General features: G+C 44.8%; 2 protein-coding genes across 4 annotated transcripts in view; one reads left to right on the top strand and one right to left on the bottom strand.

Moving 5' to 3' along the window:
• Positions 1-9,226: 9,226 nt before the first annotated feature.
• BSX (brain specific homeobox) lies at positions 9,227-13,494 on the top strand. Its single transcript, XM_032168143.2, has 3 exons — positions 9,227-9,651; positions 11,617-11,813; positions 13,176-13,494. Exons 1-3 carry the CDS (start codon positions 9,390-9,392, stop codon positions 13,413-13,415), a joined length of 699 nt encoding a protein of 232 aa, XP_032024034.1. The 5' UTR covers positions 9,227-9,389; the 3' UTR covers positions 13,416-13,494.
• The window catches only part of JHY (junctional cadherin complex regulator), a 91,957-nt gene continuing 83,738 nt past the window's right edge, over positions 13,171-21,389 (bottom strand). For all 3 annotated transcript variants that reach the window (XR_009215658.1, XR_009215659.1, XR_009215660.1), the window contains 2 exons: positions 14,877-14,929; positions 13,171-13,531 (listed from right to left, as the gene is read on the bottom strand). The gene's annotated coding sequence lies outside the window, so the exon portion shown is untranslated. The remainder of the gene's footprint in view (positions 13,532-14,876; positions 14,930-21,389) is intronic.

The following is a 21,389-nucleotide window of genomic DNA, read 5'->3' as shown; positions in this document are numbered from 1 at the left end:
CCTACTGCATAAAGACTCAGATAAAATTTCCTAAAACTACCATTCATGGCCACAACTCTGCTCAAAAAAACCTTCATTGGCCTCTACCCCCACTTTATTGTCCTCAATATTAAGAACAATCTTCTAACTATTTTTCAAAATACTCATTATTAAGATCCTGAGCACACTTCCAAATACTTCTCAAAGTATCCCCTCTACTTAATCTACTCTCAGTATCCTACAAATATACCATGTTCAAATTGTTTCAAATTGCTCCACTGTGAATTACAAATTTGATTCAGTAATTAATCTTCTAAGAATTCCTACAGATATAGTTGCCCATTTCCAAAATGAATTATGTATATGATGATTTATTACAGCGTTGTTTGCAATAGCAAAAGATTAGAAACATTCTAAATATCTTATTATCATCAAATGGGGACTAGTTAATAGATGATGATTTATCCATTTTTTAAAAGTTGTTAAGAAAAAAAATCAATGTGCAAAAGACTACTCAGTACATTATCCTTTATGTAAAAAGAGGTAGAAAGAATGTGCATATATGTGAGGAATATATACTTACACACATACAGCTGTCCCTCATTATCTGCTTAAATATAATATCTCCAGAAAGATACCAAGAAAATGATAACAATGGCTGCCTCCAAAAGGTAAATTGGGTGGCTGGAAGAGAGGGAAAGGGCAAGATATATCACTTCATAACTTTTTTTTCTTTTTTTTTTTTTGTAAGACAGAGTCTTGCTCTGTCACCCAGGCTGGAGAGCAGTGGCGCAATCTTGGCTCACTGCGACCTCTGCCTCCCGGGTTAAAGTGATTCTCCTGCCTCAGCCTCCAGAGTAGCTGGGACTACAGGTGCCCACCACCACGCCCAGCTAATTTTTTTGTAGAGACAGTGTTTCACCGTGCTAGCCAGGATGGTCTCAATCTCTTGACCTCATAATCCACCTGCCTCGGCCTCCCAAAGTGCTGGGATTAGAGGTGTGAGCCACCGCACCCAGCCGGGTTTGTTTTTATTGGCTAGTTAGGCCACCATCACCACCACCACCACTACAACCACCATCATGGCCAACACCACCACCACTACTATCATCACCACAACCACCACCACCATCACCACTACTATCATCACCACAACCACCACCACCATCACCACTACCATCACCATCACCACCACCACCACCGTCACCACCACCACCATCATAACCATCACCTTCACCACCACCATCACCGTCATCATCACCACCACCCACTACTACCATCATCACCACCACTATCATCACCAGCAGCAGCAGCAGCAGCAACAAGAGCAGCAGTGCTACTTACTGAGCTTTGGCAGTGCGCCTGGTGCCGAGCAAAATGCTTTAGATACTTTACCTTAATTACTCCTCAAAACTATCCTGTGAGATAAGAAATGTTATTATATTCATTTTACAAATGAGGACAACAGGGCTTAGAAAGGTTAAAATTTTCAAGGTCATATAGCTAGTATATAACGGTGATGGAGCCAGATCTCTAACTTAAGTCTGACTCCAGACTTTGTTTTATTCATCACTGGTAATATATACTGCCTTCATCGCGTTGTTATAAAGATGGTAAGGATGGATGGATAGATAGATGATAGATGATAGATAGATAGATAGATTAGATAGATAGATAGATAGATAGGATAGATAGATGATAGATAGATAGATGATAGATAGATAGATAGATAGATAGATATAGATAGATAGATGATAGATAGATAGATAGATAGATAGATAGATAGATAGATAGATAGATAGATGATAGATAGATAGACACGTGTGTGTATCTGTGAGTAGAAAGGATTTCTTGAGGTTTTGACTTTGGAATGTATATGTATGCACACACACACACACACACATATATACACACACATATCTATTCCAAATATGTGCACACACAAACACATTCCAAAGTGAAAACCTCAAAACAACCTTTCTAGCATTTAGGTTCTAGTTAGTGCAAGTCATGATATGAATTTATAAAACCATCCAATGAGAAGAAGAACTGGAGAGACTGGCCTCTTAAATCAAAGGCTATAGTTTCAAGTTGCATTCAAGATGAGAAATAAGCAAACTCTATTCTTGCTTTATTTGTTTATTTTTTAAAGATGATGTGATGGAGTGAACAAAGTATGAACTCGGAGGTCAGATGAACCTGAGTTCAAATCCTGGCATAGAAACTGTGTAATCTGAAGCTCACGACTCTACCCAAGTGACTCCCCTGCTTCCTTTATCTGTAAAAATAGAAAAGTGATGATACTCAAATAAAAAGGCAAAGCAAAATATTTGATATATAATATAAATGCAAGAAATCCACCTCGTTTAAAAAGCCTCATCATAATAGTGAAAAGCATTCTTCAAAGACTTTAGGTAATTAATAGATATTATCCATAATTTCTAGATGGGGGTCAGGTGTTAACTTTTTGAAACCACATGTAATTTGTATGAAAGTAAACAGTTTGTGAGGCTGGGTGTGGTGGCTCACTCCTGTAATCCCAGCACTTTGGGAGGCTGACTTGGGTGGATCACCTGAAGTCAGGAGTTCAAGACCAGCCTGGCCACCATGGAGAAACACTGTCTCTACTAAAAATATAAAAATTAGTCAGGTGTGGTGGTGCATGCCTGTAGTCCCAGCTACTCAGGAGGCTGAGGCTACTCAGGAGGATTCCCAAGAATCGTTTGAACCTGGGAGGCGGAGGTTGCAGTGAGCTGACATCGCGCCACTACATTCCAGCCAGGGCGACAGAGAGAAAGACTTGGTCTCAAAAAAAAAAAAAGAAAAAAGAAACAGTTGCATAATCTTTACTGAGAAATAAAAGTTTGATGTTCCTTGTAGGCAAATGTCAAACAGAACTATGTGCAATTTGGGCTCAGTAACTTATGGAGAAAAGCTAAAGTTATAATTTTAAAATTTAGTGAATTTGATTTGGACATTTTTTGTGTTGAAGCAAAATCATTCTTTTTCCCTTTGTGTTTCAATGTTTGAAAATTTAATATTATTTATTTACAAATAAATATTACATTTACATGATTTGTACTCAAAAGGTACAAAACGGTAAACAGGGGAAAAAAAAATGTCCTTCTCATCAAGTGCCCAGCACTTCAGTCTCTAGAGGCAACTAATGTTGTGAGTTTCTTATGTATCTTTCCAGAGGTATGCATAGACAATCAAATGTATATAGTTTTCTCCCTCATCAGAAATATTACCTTTCTGTATTTTGCTTTTTTTGCTTAACAATGTATCTTAAAGCTCCTTTTTTGAGTGTGTATAATTTAGCTGTGATGTTTAAAGTATATATGTTGCATAAATTTCAATGTACATTTGTAATTTTGGTAGACATTATCAAATTGTTCTCCATAGAGGTTGTATAAATTTGTATTCTTTGCATCAATAGATGAGAGTTATTCTTCCCCCACAGATTTACCAACAGAGTGGGTAATTAGATTTTTCGGTCTTTTAATTCTGTAAATGAAAGATGTTGTCTCAGTGAAGTTAAATTTGTGTTAGCCTTATATTTGCACCTTTTCAAATTTTTAAGAGTCCCTTATAATTTCTTTTTTGTGAACTGTTTCTCTTTATCCTTTGCCCATTTTAAAATCATGCTCTTCATTTTTTATCTTGTTGATTTGTAGAAACTTTTTATATATAACAGATTATCCCTGTTTGTGATGAACTGCAAATATTTTCTCCCAGTTTGTTGTTTCTCATATTTATTTTGCTTAAGATAATTTTTGCCTTACAGAATTAAAAAAATTAACATAGTTAATTTTATCTATGTTTTCTCTTATGACTTCTAAACTTTTATTTTATACACAGAATGGTCTTTCCAATTTTAATATGTTTAAAAGTATTTTTCAATATTTTTTCCCTCTGTTTCCTTTTAAGATTATTTATCATTGTAAGACAAATCCCTTTAGAGTGACAACATTTGTACCTTCCATTTTTTTGTTCTTAACTTGATTGCATTATCAATGGGAGTTAGAAGATAAAAATCAATTGGCTTCATGAAAAGTATCTTCAAACAAAACAGCACTTTAACAGACATATACCTAATATTTAGCTCTACACACAAAGTCCTTTTGAGAAATGTTTACAGGCTCATCTCCATACCACATGATACAATTTGATAGGGTCTTATAATCTCTAACACCAGGTACTCCCAACATACAATGGTAATAACTCTCATGTCCTTTTATTTTCAAAAGTATGCATATTAATTTGGTATAACTGAAGTTTTTTGTGTCAAACTTTATTTTAAATTTGATCATAGAATTTGAATGGTTTAGAATGGAAGAAAAGAATATTCAAAAGGCATGCTTGTTAGCTTATTGGGTTTTTTCCCCAGTAATATATTTGGCTACTCTTTTGGGCTACAATGGAGAAACTGGTGGAATACTAACAAAAGGCTGATGAAAGAGCATTCTTATTCCACCATATATCTTTTGGAGGATTAAAAAAGTGGCATAAATTTTCTCATGCTTCAAAGGTCTTCTTTTCTCTTTATCACTTCATGAAATATGCTTTGAATTGAGATATCAAAGGCAGAACAGAGAACTTCGAGAGAAATGAAATGAGTTTTTGACCCTATAGACTGACCCAACCTGAAGGAGCAAATTGGATGGATTTAGTCCTTCTTATATTAGGAACACTGTGATTTGAATACCACATCCTTAAGCATGTTGTTCTCATGTGGGTTCACACCCTAATTTCCACTGCAAACACATTATTTTTGAAGACGCATTTGTCAGAAGCAGCCGGCAACTCCCTTTCTTTTTGTAGACGTGTCATCCACTTTGGTAGTGCTTAAAATAAAGTACTCAGATAGAAGGTAAGTTGCAACAGACAACAAGCAATATAATACAAAATGTTATGAGTAAAGTGTGTTACTCAGATACTTCTAAAATACATTTCTTCGGTTTTTTTTGAAGGCCACGGTATAGGCAACTTGGCTAATGGAACCAGTCTCTTCCTTTGATCATCAATAGAGTTATCTTTTCGGGAAACTAAGTCCCAGCTGAGATGACCATTTTAGCTGAGGCTGACATGAAAGGGAGAGGGACTGTTTAATTATTACGTCTCTGAAAGGCATGTTTTTTTTTTTCTTTAATAATTCTTCAGCTGAAACCACAAACAGAGTACTTTTGGGGAGGTGGCTTCATTTGATCTTTATTTCTTTACTCTGGGCACTGTGTAGGATCTGGGCTTTATGTGTCAGCTTTGCAGAGAGATACAGCCTGCTGGCCCTGGGTGACAGATTCTAGTCAAGTAAGAATCAAAAGTAAGTATAATTTAGGTGCATTTACTTAATCTCCTAAGACTTGGGAAGGTGTGTGGCAAGGAGCCTGGCATATAGTAGGTGCTCAATAAATACTTAGAATAATCGAATATAATGAATGGATGAAGGGCAAGTCTGGAGAATGTGCTAGGCTGGTTTCTGCAACTGATTTCCATGTTCTGTGTGTATCTGTGGATATTTGAGAGGGTAATAGGGACTATGGCAATTGACTAAAGTGCTGTGCAACACGGTAGCCACTAGCCCTGTGTGGCTATTGAGCACCTGAAATATGACTAATCTGAGATCTGTGGAAAGTGTAAAATACACACTGGATTTAGAAGATTTAGTATGAAAAAGGAATGCAAAAATCTCATTAATAATATTTATATTGATTACATGTTAAATAATATTTTCGATATGTTGGGGTTCAGTGAAATACATTAATATTTCACCTGTTTTCTCCTACTTTTTAAATGTGACTTTCTGCTTTTTAAAAAATGTAACTAATAGAAAATTTAAAATTACCTGTGTGGCTTGCATTCTATTTTTATTGGAAGCACTGGTATAGACTTTAGAGATAAACCCGGCGATGTGACATCTCTGCTTTTAAAGAGAAGATAGTTTCCCTGTCCCCGTTCCCTGCCACAGACAACCTTTACAAGCTATCTAAAAATGTCTAAAAATGTACTCCTTCCTTGGGCAGCCCAGGGGCCCGCGGCTGGTGGGTGGGGTGGGGGTTAGGGCTCGAGCAGGCAGGAAGGTGATGCCGCTGCCTTTGGTATGCGTTGCCTGCCACAGGAAGATACCAGATTCAATATCAAGATTGAATTTCAGAGGGGCCTCCTTAACCCCACCACAGAAGTAAGGCGGGCCAGCCACCGCCTCGAGCCAAAGTTTCTGCAGCCCTGACAATCCCCGGCGCGTTTCTGCTCAGGAGCCCCACATAGCAGAGAAACTTCCCGGCTTCCCCAGCCTCGCTATCTCCCCTAGGCTTTGGGACACAGCTTTAAGGGACTGCGGGGCCCGGACGGGGTCTGAAACCTTCGGAGGACGAGCCACGTCGGCACAGCCCGCCCATGCGCGCTGGCACCAGGACCCGCAGCCTGCCAGCGGCGAGTCCCCGCCGCGGTTCCTCTGGGCACCCCTGGAGAAGGGGGCGGCCCTGAGGAATCTCCCGCACTCCGGATGCCCTATTTTCCCCGCCCTTAGCGCCCCAGCGCCCTGCTCGGGTCCTGGCCGCCTGTGGTGTCCTTTCAGCCGCGGAGCTTTGTTTCCCAGGGTCGCTGAAAGGAAAGAGAAAGAAAACGCCTTCGGTCCTGGAGGTCCTGCCCCTTCCTGAAGCGATGCCATTTCCTCCCTCCATCTCTCCTTTCTTAGATTCCTCCTGGGGCCCCGGCAGAGGCGGGGCGGCTGGGCCCCGAGTCCCTCTCCGGCGTCAGCGCGGGCTTCGGGCAGGCAGCGCGGGAGCGGGGCTGGAAAAGAGGGCGCCAGGAGACGCCCCGCCCCTCATCGCTCCTGGCTTCTCCGCCTGAGAGCAGGGCCTGGGGAGATTGCCTTAGCTTTGGGGGAAAGCAGGACTCTGAGTCCAGGGCTTACGAAACAAGGGAAAGATAAGGACGGAGGAGGCGGTCTACATTGCCCCCCACTCCCTTCCCGATCCCGCAAACACTCTGAGAGGTGTGTAAGTTCTGACGGGGGGGTTGCAGTGCCTTGGCTCAAAGGTAACTGTCACTCGAAGACGTTTTTACTGTCCCTGCTCTCAAAGGGACATTCAATAATCACTTCTGCTTCTGCGACAAAAGTTGGTCTCCTCCCCAGAATGAAGCCGAAATCCCGCCCCCAAGGCTGGGTGCAAATCTGCGCTCTGTGTGGGGCTGGAGTGTAGGGCGCCCTCAGGCACAGGCCACACTCTGGTCGTACACCCGTCCAGCCCTCCATAGCCACTCGGCCTGTAGGGTGGGGAGACAGAACGGCTTGATTTATACTCTGCTGATGCTGTAAGCTCACAATGGAAGCGGGGGTGGACGTGGACGTCTGTAAAGTGTGGACCGTCACCCCCGGCCCCTCCTCACCAGTCTCCTCCGTCTCCCTCCAGCCTCACGGAGACGATGGGCCAGGGCTTAGCGCTAGGAAAGGACTTCTGGGAAGTCTATTGTCTTGCTCTCCACAGCCACCTGCTTTCAGGTCTTCTTTTCATTTCTCTTCGATTCTTTTCTTTTCTTTTCTTTTCTTTTCTTTTCTTTCTTTCTCCCTTCCTTCCTTCCTTCCTTCCTTCCTCTCTCTCCCTTCCTTCCTTCTTCCCTTCCCTTCTTTCTTTTCTTTCTCTTTCTTTCTTTTTCTCTCTTTCTCTCTTTCTTTCTTTTTCTTTCTTTCTTCCTGAGATGGGGCCTCACTACATTGCCCAGGGTGGTTTTGAACTTCTGGGCTCAAGCAATCCTCCCGCCTTGGCCTCCCAAAGTGCTAGGATTACAGACGTGAGCCACCACGCTGGGCCTCTTCAGTTCTTACTACTATTAGAATTTTTTAAAAATCACGTTTTGGACTTCCGATCAAAGCATTCTGATTTCATTTAGATGCCTACTTGCCAAGATCTTATTTTAAAGTCTCCCCCACATCCCTTCCTCCTTCCTCTCAAGCTCTTCATCTACCATTTACCAGTTCATCCTTATGGAATAGAATGCTCCCACTTCCTGGTGCACTGTAGTTTGGGGTCTAATTGATTCTGGTAATTAATTTGTTCTACCTGCTAGATCAGATGGAAATCCTACCCATGCGCCCCAGGATTAGCACTTGGCTTTCTAACACCTCCTCTAATTATCTAATAGCATGGGTTGTGAGGACTCAGTCTCTATTAAAACACTTTGACTATTAGCAGTAGTGATTGGAATTGTGATGACGACTAGATTTCAACAAATTAGAGCTTAAAAATGGGGAGATGGGAGAGAAGTGGCTTCTTTTAATTTCCCTGAGTTTAACATCAATAATTAGAGCAATTTTCAGAGATGTGAGCTGAAATTACCCCTGCTGTGTTGTAGATGATCACCCTAATTTTAGCAAATTGACTCCAGGGAAATAAATGTGACAGATTAGAAAAAGACAAACAGAAAAAACAAAAGATTGGGAGGGACGGAAATGAAAGAAAAGAGGCTGGGAAAAGGAGTGGGAAACAAGAACCTAGTACAATTATTTCGGGGGGCTAGGGTTGAAAAAGTAACAGCAGAAATAGCAAACCGTGTGAGTGAAATGAGGAGAAAGTAAAGATTTGAGGGGACATGGAGGATGGCACTAAGAGGTGACTCTGGACATATTTACACAAACCAAATAACTTGACTAATGTAGACATAACCCTCCTCCTGCCCACTGCCTATAACTGAGGTATAAAGACTGTTATGATGACCATCATCATTTTCTTTCTTTATCTTAATAGTCCAGTCTTCCTCAGCCATTAACTTAAGTAGAATCTAGCAATTTGAAGTATCAGACGCCCTTTCTCCTCACTTCCTCCCTTCTTTTTTTGCCACCAAAATTATGGAAACTCTTAAAACCCAGGCCTAAATGCCTGAATAAGTGCTTTATCTATATTGCTTTGGGACCCTTTTAGTGCCTTCTCCTCTGTAAAGAGGAGTTTGCCGGACAACAGAGACTTTTTCCTTTTAGCTTTCTTTTAAAAACGACTGGGAACAAAGCAGCCCCTGCAGTGACGGGGCAGAAATTGAGGTCGAGAAACCTGGTAGGAACAAGAACTCTGCGGGCTCTGTTGTTCCCAGGCTTGGCCGGTGGTGTTCAGCACCGCGGACAGCTCCCCGCCCCGCCCCGAGCCTCCCGCACCCTCCCCTCTGCCTCTGGCAGCCTCGTCATTGGCTCTCCCGGCTCCCCTCTCCAAGCTGCCAATTCTCCCTCACAGAGACCTAACCTACCCAGGAGCTTGTCTTCTTGCCTCTCCAGCGCCCGGGGTAGCCCAGGCCCGGGAGAGAGCAGCGGAGATTGGAGCCTTGGAGGGTGGTTGCCGGCTTTCGAGCAGGCTTGGAGACTCTGCCTGCGTCCTCCGCTTCGTCCCGGCCCTTGTCCTGTGGCAGGTGCTCTGCTCAAGATGAATCTCAACTTCACCTCTCCTCTACACCCGGCGTCTTCTCAGAGGCCCACATCCTTCTTCATCGAGGACATCCTGCTGCACAAGCCCAAGCCGCTGAGAGAGGTGGCCCCAGACCATTTCGCCAGCTCTCTGGCCTCTCGGGTGCCTCTGCTAGACTATGGCTACCCCCTCATGCCCACACCCACCCTCTTGGCTCCTCACGCCCATCACCCTCTGCAGAAGGGAGACCACCACCATCCTTATTTCCTCACCACCTCGGGTAAGTAACAGGAACCTCAAGGTATGGGCAGTGAGAGAGCAGGGCTTCTAGCACAGACCCTAAGCCTGTGACGGAGCCAAGGAAAGGCCAGACTGGCTCGGCCTGGCTTGGTGGCCTCTTTCCCTAAGTGACAGTGGAAGGCTGGGGATACTGCTGAGGCCATGCGGAGCTCCCTAGAGGCATGCCAACCCACGGGGATAATTCGTGATCCCTCCGCACTCTTTATAGCGGAGGATAGGTGCCTGGTCAAGAGGCAGCGTATAGGGTTTGACAATACTCTTGGTAGGCAGTGCTCAGTCTCCCTGCTCGTGATCTTCCTGGCCACTTTGGTCCATCTCTCAATCCTGATTCTCCGCCTCTGCCCACTCAGAGGGAGACCCTTGACCATCCCACCCCATGGACACAACTTTTCCTGCACAGAAACTCAAAACACTCTGTCCAGGCCAGCTCTCTTTTTTCCAGGCACTGAGCATTTGCAGATACTGCTGGGGGCATAGAAGTGAAGGAAGGTTTGGGCTTCTCTGAGAACGAAAGGTTTGGGCTAGCCTGAATAAGAGAGAAAGGGTGAGAAAAAAGGGGGGTAGGGGCAGATGCAGCTCTTTAACCCTCCTCACCCTCAACATCTAACATTTATCTCACAATCTTAGTCTGGGCTACCCTCCTCTGCCCCAGCTGCCAGCATTGCTGGAGCCGGGTGCTAAAGTATTTTGATTTCTCTGGTCTGACAAAAAGCAAGGACTAGCAAAGTCTGTTTGGGACAGGAGGATGTGGGGAAATACCCAGATTTTTTTCTGTCTCCCTCTGAAAGGCCACATCCATGGTTTTTTCTCTGGCGTTTTCTATCCAGCCAGAATAGAATAATTCGTTGAGTCCAGACTCATAGCTCAGAGGTGGCAACAACCATGGTCGGTGGAGGGGCTGGGGGCAAGACAGGAGGCAGTTTGTGGGCGCTGGAATCCAGAACAAAGCTAAAAGTGTTTGCAAATCCAGGTCCGCATGTCTGCACTGGCTTCACCACGCGCCGGTGACAATCTATTCTCAGCTGCGCCGGTTGTCCACCCATACAGCAGTGGCCAAAGCCCGAAGTACCCGCACTGGTTGTTGTTATGTTTGTTTATTTTCCCTGGGATTGGCCGATGTTGCTTGCGGCAGCTTCTGTCTGCTTGGTGCGTCTCAGACAGAGTCAAGCCTGCGAGGGTCAGGAAAGACAAGTTTTCCCGGACCCGGCCATGGAAAAGCGCCTCAAACCCTTCAGCTTCGCTGGGCTTGGAGTGAGAGGGAAAGAATGAGAAAAAGAATGAGGACCATATTAGATAGCCGGGTCCCTAGCTCGACCCCGAAACGGACGAGGAGACGTGAGAGGCGAGAGATGCTCCTCTGTTCCGGCTCCGGGGCTTCTCTGGATAAGGCAGTTTTGCTCTCCCTTTGGCTGCAGGGGGATAGGGGTGGCTTGGGAAACAGAAAGGTATTTTTCAGTAAGGTTTGGAGGCAAGATTATATCCATGCATCTACTAGCCCCAGAACAGCACTGAGTGTCATCAGGGTCTAGGAGGATACGGTGGGGGCTGGGGACAGGACTGCTCCTGGGCCATTTGAGGTTTGCAAAAAACTTGGCCAGGCGCAACTGAAGACTCCGCGCTGGCCGACCTTACGGAAGTCTCTCCAAGAAGACATTTTTAAACAGCCTCCGGATCTATTTTCCGATTTTCTTTTCTGTTTTATTTACTGTTTGTTGTTTGTATTTCTAGATGACTTTACAGATAAAGATCTCCAAGCGCTATTCTTGCGGATTTTTTTTTTTCTTCCTCTACCCTGGATTCCTGAGAGAAAGGCTTCAGGGGCTTTGGGGCGAGCAGACTGACGGAGGCGAGGGGCGGAGGAAGGCACTGGGAGCTAGGGGAGGGGAGCGGAGATTGCTCCCTGGCGACCCAGGCTCTGCCCACTTGGTTGCTCTTCTCTCTGCAGGGATGCCCGTCCCAGCGTTGTTCCCGCACCCGCAGCACGCGGAGCTGCCGGGGAAGCACTGTCGCCGCCGCAAAGCCCGCACGGTTTTCTCCGACTCGCAGCTCTCAGGCTTGGAGAAGAGGTTCGAGATCCAGCGCTACCTGTCCACGCCAGAGCGAGTGGAGCTGGCCACGGCCCTCAGCCTGTCCGAGACGCAGGTGGGCGGGAGGGGAGGGAGGCCCTGATCTCTGCTTCGTTCCTCTCTCCCTTCGAGTCTTAATATCTTCGGGACCTTGTGGAGTTCGAGTAGAAATAGACCCCGCTGACGCTTATTCTAGGCCTTTCCCAAGAGCTTTCGTAAAATTACCTATACCTGGCCGGGCGCGGTGGCTCACGCCTGTAATCCCAGCACTTTGGAAGGCCGAGGCGGGCGGATCACGAGGTCAGGAGTTCCAGACCAGCCTGACCAATATGGTGAAACCCCGTCTCTACTAAATACACAAAAATTAGTCAGGCGTGGTGGCGCGCGCCTGTAATCCCAGCTACTGGGGAGGCTGAGGCAGAAGAATCGCTTGAACCTGGGAGGCGGAGGTTGCAGTGAGCCGAGATCGCGCCGCTGCACTCCAGCGTGGGCGACAGAGCGAGACTCCGTCTCGAAAAAAAAAAGAAGAAAAAGAAAAAATGATTAAAAAAAAAAAAGTACCGATACCCTAACCTCACGTCATACTTACCCAAGCAAAATTTCTCGAGCGGGGCTCTGGACAGGAAGGAAACACTCATCAGGTAATTCTGATGACCACCTCCGGGTTAAGAACTCTTATTCGTATGCCTTCCTCACTCCTCTCCGACCAGGCTAGGAACCCGGGTCAGAGGTAAACGGTAAGAGTTTAGGCGAGTTCTTGTCCTGAGAGAAGCCCACACAAGGAGATTTTTTTCCCCTTTCTCACTTCAATCTCTCTCACAGAGGCCAATGTTCACATGCACCTCCGCTCCAACCCCAACACACACACTATGATTTAAGTCCTCTCCCTGTTCCTCTGTCCTGAGTGGAAGAACGGTTTTTATCTTCCTCTAGGCGCTATTCACCTGCAACCTCAAAACCCCGTCGTCTCTTCCCCATCTTTCATAGTCTCTACCCGGAACGCCTCTTGCTATGAAATCATTAGCTCTGCCAGGCCCGGGTCTGATTTTCCCTCCGATGAGAACCAGGAGGTTCAATTCTCATCTTCCTGTCCAGGAGTCTTGTGGATCAGGTGGTTAGATGTCTCAATCAGACGAACATCAGCTGAGTGTAAAAGAGACTTGCCCACGCAGCACCTACTATTAGTAGTTCTAATTCATAACAATATGCATAACTGCTAACCACCCACGTTAATCCTCATCATTATTTGGGGACTGTTACTCCTGAAAGCCTCAGACTGTTCGATTCTCAGTCGGCTTAAGGTGATAACTTATGAGCAGTTGAGGCTATCACCGCTCTTGATACTTCGTCAACGGACTGCAGCCCATTTTCCTAAACCCCAGCGATGGCTCAGATTTGGAGGAATGACATGATTTTATTTTTATCTCCCCGAAATCAGGTGAAAACGTGGTTCCAGAACCGGCGGATGAAGCATAAAAAGCAACTGCGGAAAAGCCAAGACGAACCCAAAGCACCAGACGGGCCAGAAAGCCCCGAGGGCAGTCCCCGCGGTTCAGAGGCCGCCGCCGCCGAGGCTCGGCTGGGCCTGCCCGCCGGTCCCTTCGTGCTGACCGAGCCAGAGGACGAGGTGGACATTGGAGACGAGGGGGAGCTGGGCTCAGGGCCGCACGTGCTCTGAGCCGCCAGGCTGGGGAGGGTAGTAGGCAGGGGAGGAGACTGCGGGGCCGAGCGCGGTTCCCTCCCGGACCGGAAGACTCAGACTCCAGTCTCGTGGCCGGCCTTGGAGATCCGCTCCTGGAAGACAAACAAAACCCACTTGTCCTCCAGGCCAGTGCGGAGCCAGCGCGGCCCGCGGCCCGGCCTTCCGCCTCCCCTCTAGCCCTCCCGGTCCCAGCCACGGAAGAGTGTGCGCCCGGGAGCCCATTTTCCTGCGTCCGTCGTCCTTGGGGTCGGGCACCAGCCCGAGTACCGCGTCCTAGACTGGAAATTCAGCTCTCGGCTCTCTGTTTTCTCCGATCATAGACCCCTTTCTCCCTCGCCTCTCAGCAACTTGTCCCTAGCTCTGTTCTTTCCTCTCCACGCCAACTCCTCGCCCTTTCTTGGGCAGTCCGTTTGGCTGCAAAGGGACCAGGTCTCTGGGGCCTCCGCTCCGCCGGGATCCAGATAGAACCACAATCTGATCTTTAAAACGTCCAGTGTCAGGACAGACTCGTGCACGGCTTGTCACTTACCTCCCACTCGCCCCCATACCCCATCCCCGGAGTCCCATCTCTGACTCAAATACTAAGTCTACTCCCTCTTTCTCTGGGCGGCGCTTCCATCCTCTCCCGTCCCTGTTCTCCTCTAGAGCCCGCGGTTCTGCATCCTGACACCCTTCCTGAGTTTGTAGCCCCCAGGCGCAGACGCCCCTTACGCCCCGCCTCCCGCGTACTGCGCTGCGCCAGCGCGCGGCGGGAAGCTTGGGCACAGAAAAGCCCTAGAGCAATTTCTGCTTCCCGAACTTGTTGCGCTCCTGTCCCGCAACGTTCCACGTTCCACGTTCCACGGGCTACTGATATTTTAAAAGTGAGTGTTCCTCGGGTTATGTGTGGAAATACTCATTCTCAGTGCATTTTAGAAAATCAAGATGAAGGCCAAAGGGTTAAGGCTAAAGGCGTTCCGGGAGTGCACCTGTTTGGGGACTAGATGGGGCGGGGGTCTGATTGACTTTGCGCTTTACCGCTCTCCTTTTCCCCTGGGAGGTCTCTTATTCTTTTACCGGGTTTGTAGGCTCGCAGGGCAAAACTGGGAATGATCACGCGTTTCCAGGAATGGTTTGCCACCGCGGTCTCCTGCGCGTACGCCCCCTCCCCTCGGCCCTAGGCAGTTTCCTAGTCCCTGTAGAAATGAACTTGCGAATAACCTTTCATTAACAGATCCCCTCCTTCTCACTCCAAATTTTCTGTTTCGAATCGTTTGATTAATGGTCTTGAGTTCCACCTACGTGGAAAAGTGGCTCTGGTATTTTGTGATTCTGAAATGCTGAAGAGACAGAGATGTATTGATATTTGGAGTTTGAAATTATACTACCGAATTGTGTGACGACCCTACACACTCAGTACACATATAAATATAGCAGCTGTGCCAGAGGCACTCTCACCTTCTGATTCTTTCGCTTCTGGTTGTGTCTTTAGGTAAGTGAGTCCAGGAAGGCTGGAAAAGAATTAGTAGGACTGAGTGGAATCCTGACCCTCAGGTTCTAATGATTAATAATAATTATAAAAACCACAGTGGGTGTGAGCGTGGGTTAATCTTTTTGTTTTCTTATTTTTCCAATATGGGGATGAATCCTAAAGATCATTTTAGGTCTAAGTTCTATCCTTATGTGAATGTAGCAGGAGGCCTTTTCATTTTTCTGCAATAGGCTTGTTGGAGAAACATTATCCCAGGTAAAGATAAGTTTCAGGGTGACAGCTTATCCAAGTGCATCATTTAGGAGGCAAAATTATTGGTTTTAAAACATAAACATTGTATAGCCTTTTGGATTTTCCAAAGTGCCCTGTAATCAATCAATGATCTTGTGAGTCTCAGATGACATATGGGTATTTTTCCCTTTCATAGATGAGGAAATTGAGGCTTAGCAAGATTGAAGGATTTACTAATGAAATCAGGACTAGCTAACAGCCAAGGAAGGATTAAAAAATGTCTCCTCTGTCTCCCTGTTCACTTCTTTTCTCATGCAGTTTATTTATTTTTCTTGGTAACAATGCATTGATTGGCATTTTGTCTCTATCACTTTATAAGAACACGTCTCTCATTTCTTTAGATTACACAACCTAAAGATTGTGGCTATTAAAAGCAAATCTATGCTCAGATTTTTCTCCTCCCTCCCTTGTTCAGATAATGACAGTACTGTTTTAAGGCAGAAGTTTTTGGCAAATGCTTTACAATAAGACAAAAGACTTGGTGGGGAAAAAAAGTGATTTGTGACTGAGAATGTTCTTGGTAACTGGAAGGGAAAGTGTGTATCCCTTGTGTATATGGATGCTATTACACAAGATTATGGAGCTAAGGGAAAAATCAAATTCTTCTAATCCCAGGAAGAACAACTACTAAACAGGAGTTCGAAAGAATCTTTAAAGTGAGTAGAAAAACTGTATTTGGGCAAAAGTGTGTCTGTGTGTGTGTCTGTGTGGGTGGGTGTGTAAATTAGATGGTGAACCCAAACTCAAAAGCACCAGGCATTTCTGTCTTCTGCTTTCACAATAACTTGTCAAGGGCTTGTTCTGAGTCTAACAGGTGTGGATTGGGTGTATTTCATGACCTTTTTGTCTTGGAAAAGCAGGTAAATAGGGAAGCTGTTAGTATATGCACAGCTCTGCCTGATTGGAGGCAGGATGAGTCCTGGAGCCCAGGGACTATTTGGGTCTATAATTCATGAGCATTAAATTTGGGAAGATACTCATTCCTCCTTACCCTGGTCCTCCCCTGTGGTAGTTTCTTGCTGGATTAGGTAGCAAGGGAAGAGGTGAGAACTGTGGCACCAGCCACACCAACTAGTGCACAGTTTTCTCATCAAAAAATTCCCTGAAATTGATGGCAAACAATCCAACAGCAAAGTTCTCCTAGTTTTATTTATTTTTATATAGTGAGTTAGTGATAGTGGTAGAGGATAGGCACAATTTAGTCTCGGTTTGATGTAACATGACAGCACTTTTTGGTTTTGGTTTTCAATACTGATCAAACCTTCCATAGGCTGAAAAAGTATTTTGTCTGAATAACCCAGGCTTTTGCCTCAACTCAGTTTCACTTGTGGGAAAGATCTGACAAAACTATGTTTATTATGATATATTTTTAAAAAGACATTCAGAGGTCTAATTTTGAAGAAGCAAAAATATCACAAAATAGCCAAGGTAGGGAAGTCATTTTAGATCTAATCCCACGTGTCATAAACAATTTGTTCTGCACTTGTTCAAATGCTGTGTTTCTGATGGACTTCATTTCATAGATTCTCAGAGAGGGATTCCTGATAATATTTCTGCTCACATGATGTGAGATCGTAAGAAATGGACAACATACCATACAGCCCAGTTTTAGCTGACGGTAGCACTAAGAAATGCTGAGCTGGAGTCCATGACACCAATTCAAAAGATAGAAGGCTGGCTTTCATCAATGTATTTGATAATTAGAGAGAGATGTGAAGGCACAGAGCAAGCAGAATGCTTTCTGGTGCTAAGAGAATTGTGCAATAAACATATTTAGTTGAAGCAGTGACTCCCTGGTCTTCCTGAATTGGGTTCAATATATGTGAAAAATAACAAGTTAATTGACGTATTTTATATATTTATCTTTTTGGCATCAGATTTTAAAGAGAATATAGACAAGCTAAAACTATCCAGTCTGCAGGAACCTGGATAGTAAAGGGTGTGGAAAACAACAACTAAAGAAGTGTGAGCTTTAGCTTGGAGGAGCAAAGCTTTGGGGGAGAAGTGGGGAAGGAGGTTCAGCTATGGTAGTTGAATCTGAATGGGGCTATTAAGCATGAAGAGGTGTATCTATTCTGCCATGCTAACAGATGATAGAACCAGAATCAATGGGTGGTTCCAGGGAAGCAGATTCTGGAACAACATTCAAAGACAGGCACTGTGTCATATATCAATAGAACAGGATAAGTCCACAAAACATTGAGTACGTTTTCACTAGAAATCCCAGAGGCTGGAAGACAAAACATAAGGGCTTGTCTATTACAGATTTCTCCAGTAGTGGGAGATGGGGCTAGATATCCTGTACGGTTCTTTCTAACTGTTAAGATCCTAATCTATCTTTTTTATTGTAGGAAAGGGACTGCAAGTCCCAAGTTATTAATTTTTTTATCTCACAAAGATTTCAGTTTCTATATTTTAATTTAAACACATATATTCACAGCAATTAGAAATTTTAAGGGAAACAACAAAGAGAGGAAAAGGATATTTCTTTATTTATTAAAGAAGTTCCAACACCTCATTCTAGAAAGTCAACGAGAACAAAGTGATGTTCCACTAAGTCAAGGACAAAGATACAGTCAGGAAGAAATTGTCAGTGTTAGAAGAGACATTTGACAAAATCTAAGCCCTTCATTTTATAAATTGGAGAAATTAAGGTCCAGATATAGTGGTGAGTGCTTTGCTAACGTCACATAGACAGTGGCGGAATTAAGACTAGAAGCCAATGTTAATTATCTTACCTTACAAATAACTCATGTTGTGATAAAAGTGATTATGGAGCTACTGTCATTGTAGCATGTGGAGGAGAAGATTTTCATAGCAATTTTGGATATAAGTTTTTAACACTGCAGGTAGAAATTATCTAGTAAAATCTTAGATCAACTTTTGGAAAAACTTCTGATTACGAGCCATCTGAAAGTTGAATGAGCTTTCCTGAAGGTACTAAATTCCTTAGCCCTGTTTTCATTGAAGCCTATTTAGAAAGTAGTCCTATATCCAATAGGATGAGCTAGATGATCTCTTAGCTATCTTAAATTTCTACATTTCTCTACTATAAAAATTCTGACTTGATCTCTTTTAATTACAGATGAGGCAACTGACAGTCCGAGACATTGACTTGTCTGAAATTATACAGCCTGTTATCAGGCAAGTTATGAAATTAATACATCTAACAGTCAGAGATAATTCCAATAATATTTAGGAGTGAGATGAAAATTCAGAATGGTTCTTGTGTTTTCTCTCCTTTTGTATTTTCTGGTTGTAACCCACCCCCAATGACACATTTCTTTTCCATTTCATTTATGCCTGTTCTGTGAGAATTCCCAGTGTGTACACTGATAACCTTTCCTCTATGATTTCATTGATAAGAATTCCACGAGTCTTCTCTTATTACCCTCTTTTTTTTTTTTTTGAGACGGAGTCTTGCTCTGTTGCCCAGGCTGGTGTGCAGTGGCACGATCTCGGCTCACTGCAAGCTCTGCCTCCTGGGTTCACACCATTCTCCTGCCTCAGCCTCCAGAGTAGCTGGGACTACAGGCGCCTGCCACCACACCCAGCTAATTTTTTTTTATTTTTATTTTTAGTAGAGATGGGGTTTTACCATGTTAGCCAGGATGGTCCCAATCTCCTGACCTCGTGATCCGCCCACCTCGGCCTCCCAAAGTGCTGAGATTACAGGCTTGAGCCACCACGCCCAGCCATTACTCTCTTTATAGTATTGGGTAACCACATCAGATTTAGCATGATGAATGGCTTGACTTAGAGGCTTAAATTCTTTTTTTTTTTTTTTTTTTTTCCTGACAGAGAGAGTCTAACTCTGTCACCCAGACTGGAGTGCAGTGGCACAATCTCGACTCACTGCAACCTCTGCCTCCTGGGTTCTGGCGATTCTCCTGCCTCAGCCTCCCAAGTAGCTGGGATTACAGGTGTGTGCCACCATGCCCAGCCTATTTTATTTTTTTAGAGACAGAGTCTTACTCTGTCAGCCAGGCTCACTGCAACCTCTGCTTCCCAGGGTCAAGTGATTTTCATGCCTCAGCCTCCAGAGTAGCTGGGATTACAGGCACAGAATCTACACCTGGCTAATTTTTTTTGTGTGTGTGTGTATATATATATATATATATTTAGTAGAGACTAGGTTTCACCATGTTGGCCAGGTTGGTCACAAACTCCTGACCTCATGTGATCCACCCACCTCAGCCTCCCAAAGTGTTAGGATTAGAGGTGTGAGCCACCACGCCCGGCCCTGATTTTTGTATTTTTGATAGAGATGGGGTTTCAACATGTTGGCCAGGCTGGCCTCTAACCCTTGGCTTCATGTGATCTGCCTGTCTCTGCCTCCCACAGTGCTGGGATTACAGGCATTAGCCACTGTGCAGGCCGATGCTTAAATTCTAATTTTACTTTTACCAATGATAACATTATTTCTCTAACTTGGCATCTGAAAAATGAGGTTAGTGCCTATGAATCAGTTTAGAATGGTGACGGGATGAGATAAGAACTATGAAAGTACCTACTGTGAGATCTTGGATGAAAAGAGCTAGAGGAAGATAATGAATGACAATACAGATCTGAACATATCAGTGATAAATATGATATGTTCCAAACATCATAGTACCCAACTGTTACAACATGGTTAACTAAAAGTTATTGGTCTTGGGCCTAACCACATCATTACAAAGGAGTTATGTCTCTTTCAAAGAAATTTTATTTTCTAAAATAACTTCATCTTATTTTCTCTTTGTCTGTCATTGTTCTACCTCTTGGGCTAAGAGAGGATGTGTAAGCCCTGAATGAAATAGGATTCAGAGCCTTCACTGAGGATGTTTCCGTTAGAAGGGTCCTTTCCCCCTCCATTACTTATCCAACACTCATCCAGCCCTGGAGTTTCTGTTATCCTATTTGGTGACAGACGTAATGCTATGTGGGGAGAGAAGCTAGAATTCAAATTCATGGGAACCCTCTTAAGTGATAAAGACTTGCCTATGATTCCAGTATAGAATCTACCAGGGAAAAGGCACGATTTCTTCTGAAGTTTTTACAGAACTTTTTAGCTTAAAAAAAGACATGATGGGCCGGGTGCGGTGGCTCACGCTTGTAATCCCAGCACTTTGGGAGGCCGAGGCGGGCGGATCACGAGGTCAGGAGATCGAGACCACGGTGAAACCCCGTCTCTACTAAATGGTGTGGGCCTGTAGTCCAGTATCGGGGGGGGAGAGAATGGGTGAACCGGAGGTTTCAGTGAGCCATTGGCCCTGATCCCGCCTGGGGACAGAGGAGATCCATCTGAAAAAAAAAAAAAAAAAACATGATGGGGGGGTGGTCAGCCTGTAATCCAGATTTGGAGGAATGGGGATCAGAGGTCAGAATCGAGACCATCCTGGTAACATGGTGAAACCCCATCTCTATAAAATACAAAAAATCAGCCAGAGTGGTGGGGGGCCTGTGGTCCAGTATGGGGAGTGAGGCAGAAGGGTGAACCGAGGTGAGTTGCAGCAGACATGATGAGCCAGGCGCGGTGGCACACGCTGGTAACCCTAGCACTTTGGGAGGCTGAGGTGGGTGGATCACTTGAGGTCAGGAGTTCGAGACCAGTCTGGCCAACATGGTGAAACTCCGTCTCTACTAAAAATACAAAAATTAGCCAGGAGTGGTGGTGCATGCCTGTAATTCCAACTACTTGGGAGGCTGAGGAGGGAGAATCGCTTGAACCTGGGAGGTGGAGGTTGCAGTGAGCCAAGATCTCACCACTGCATTCCAGCCTGGGCAACAGAGCAAGACTCTGTCTCAAAAAAAAAAAACAAAAACAAAAACCCATGATGGATATCTCTTAATGACAAGAATAAGTTGTTTAAAAATATTGACTAATATAAACTTTGGGAATTAGCTGAACATTTCTTTCTTTCTTTCTTTTTTTCCAGGATGGAGTCTTGCTCTGTTGCCTAGGCTGGAGTGCAGTGGCGCCATCTTGGCTCACTGTAACCTCCACCTCCTGGGTTCAAGCGATTCTCCTGCCTCAGCCTCCCAAGTAGCTGGCATTACAGGCGCATGCCACCATGCCCAGTAAATTTTTTGTATTTTTAGCAGACAGGGGGTTTCACAGTGTTAGCCAGGATGGTCTTGATCTCCTGATCTTGTGATCCACCTGCCTTGGCCTCCCAAAGTGCGGGGATTGCAGGCGTGAGCCACTA

Source organism: Hylobates moloch, unplaced genomic scaffold (genome assembly GCF_009828535.3).
Source record: "Hylobates moloch isolate HMO894 unplaced genomic scaffold, HMol_V3 SCAFFOLD_11, whole genome shotgun sequence".
In the NCBI taxonomy this organism is placed as follows: Eukaryota; Metazoa; Chordata; class Mammalia; order Primates; family Hylobatidae; genus Hylobates; species Hylobates moloch.
This window is presented reverse-complemented; position numbering and strand designations above follow the sequence as displayed.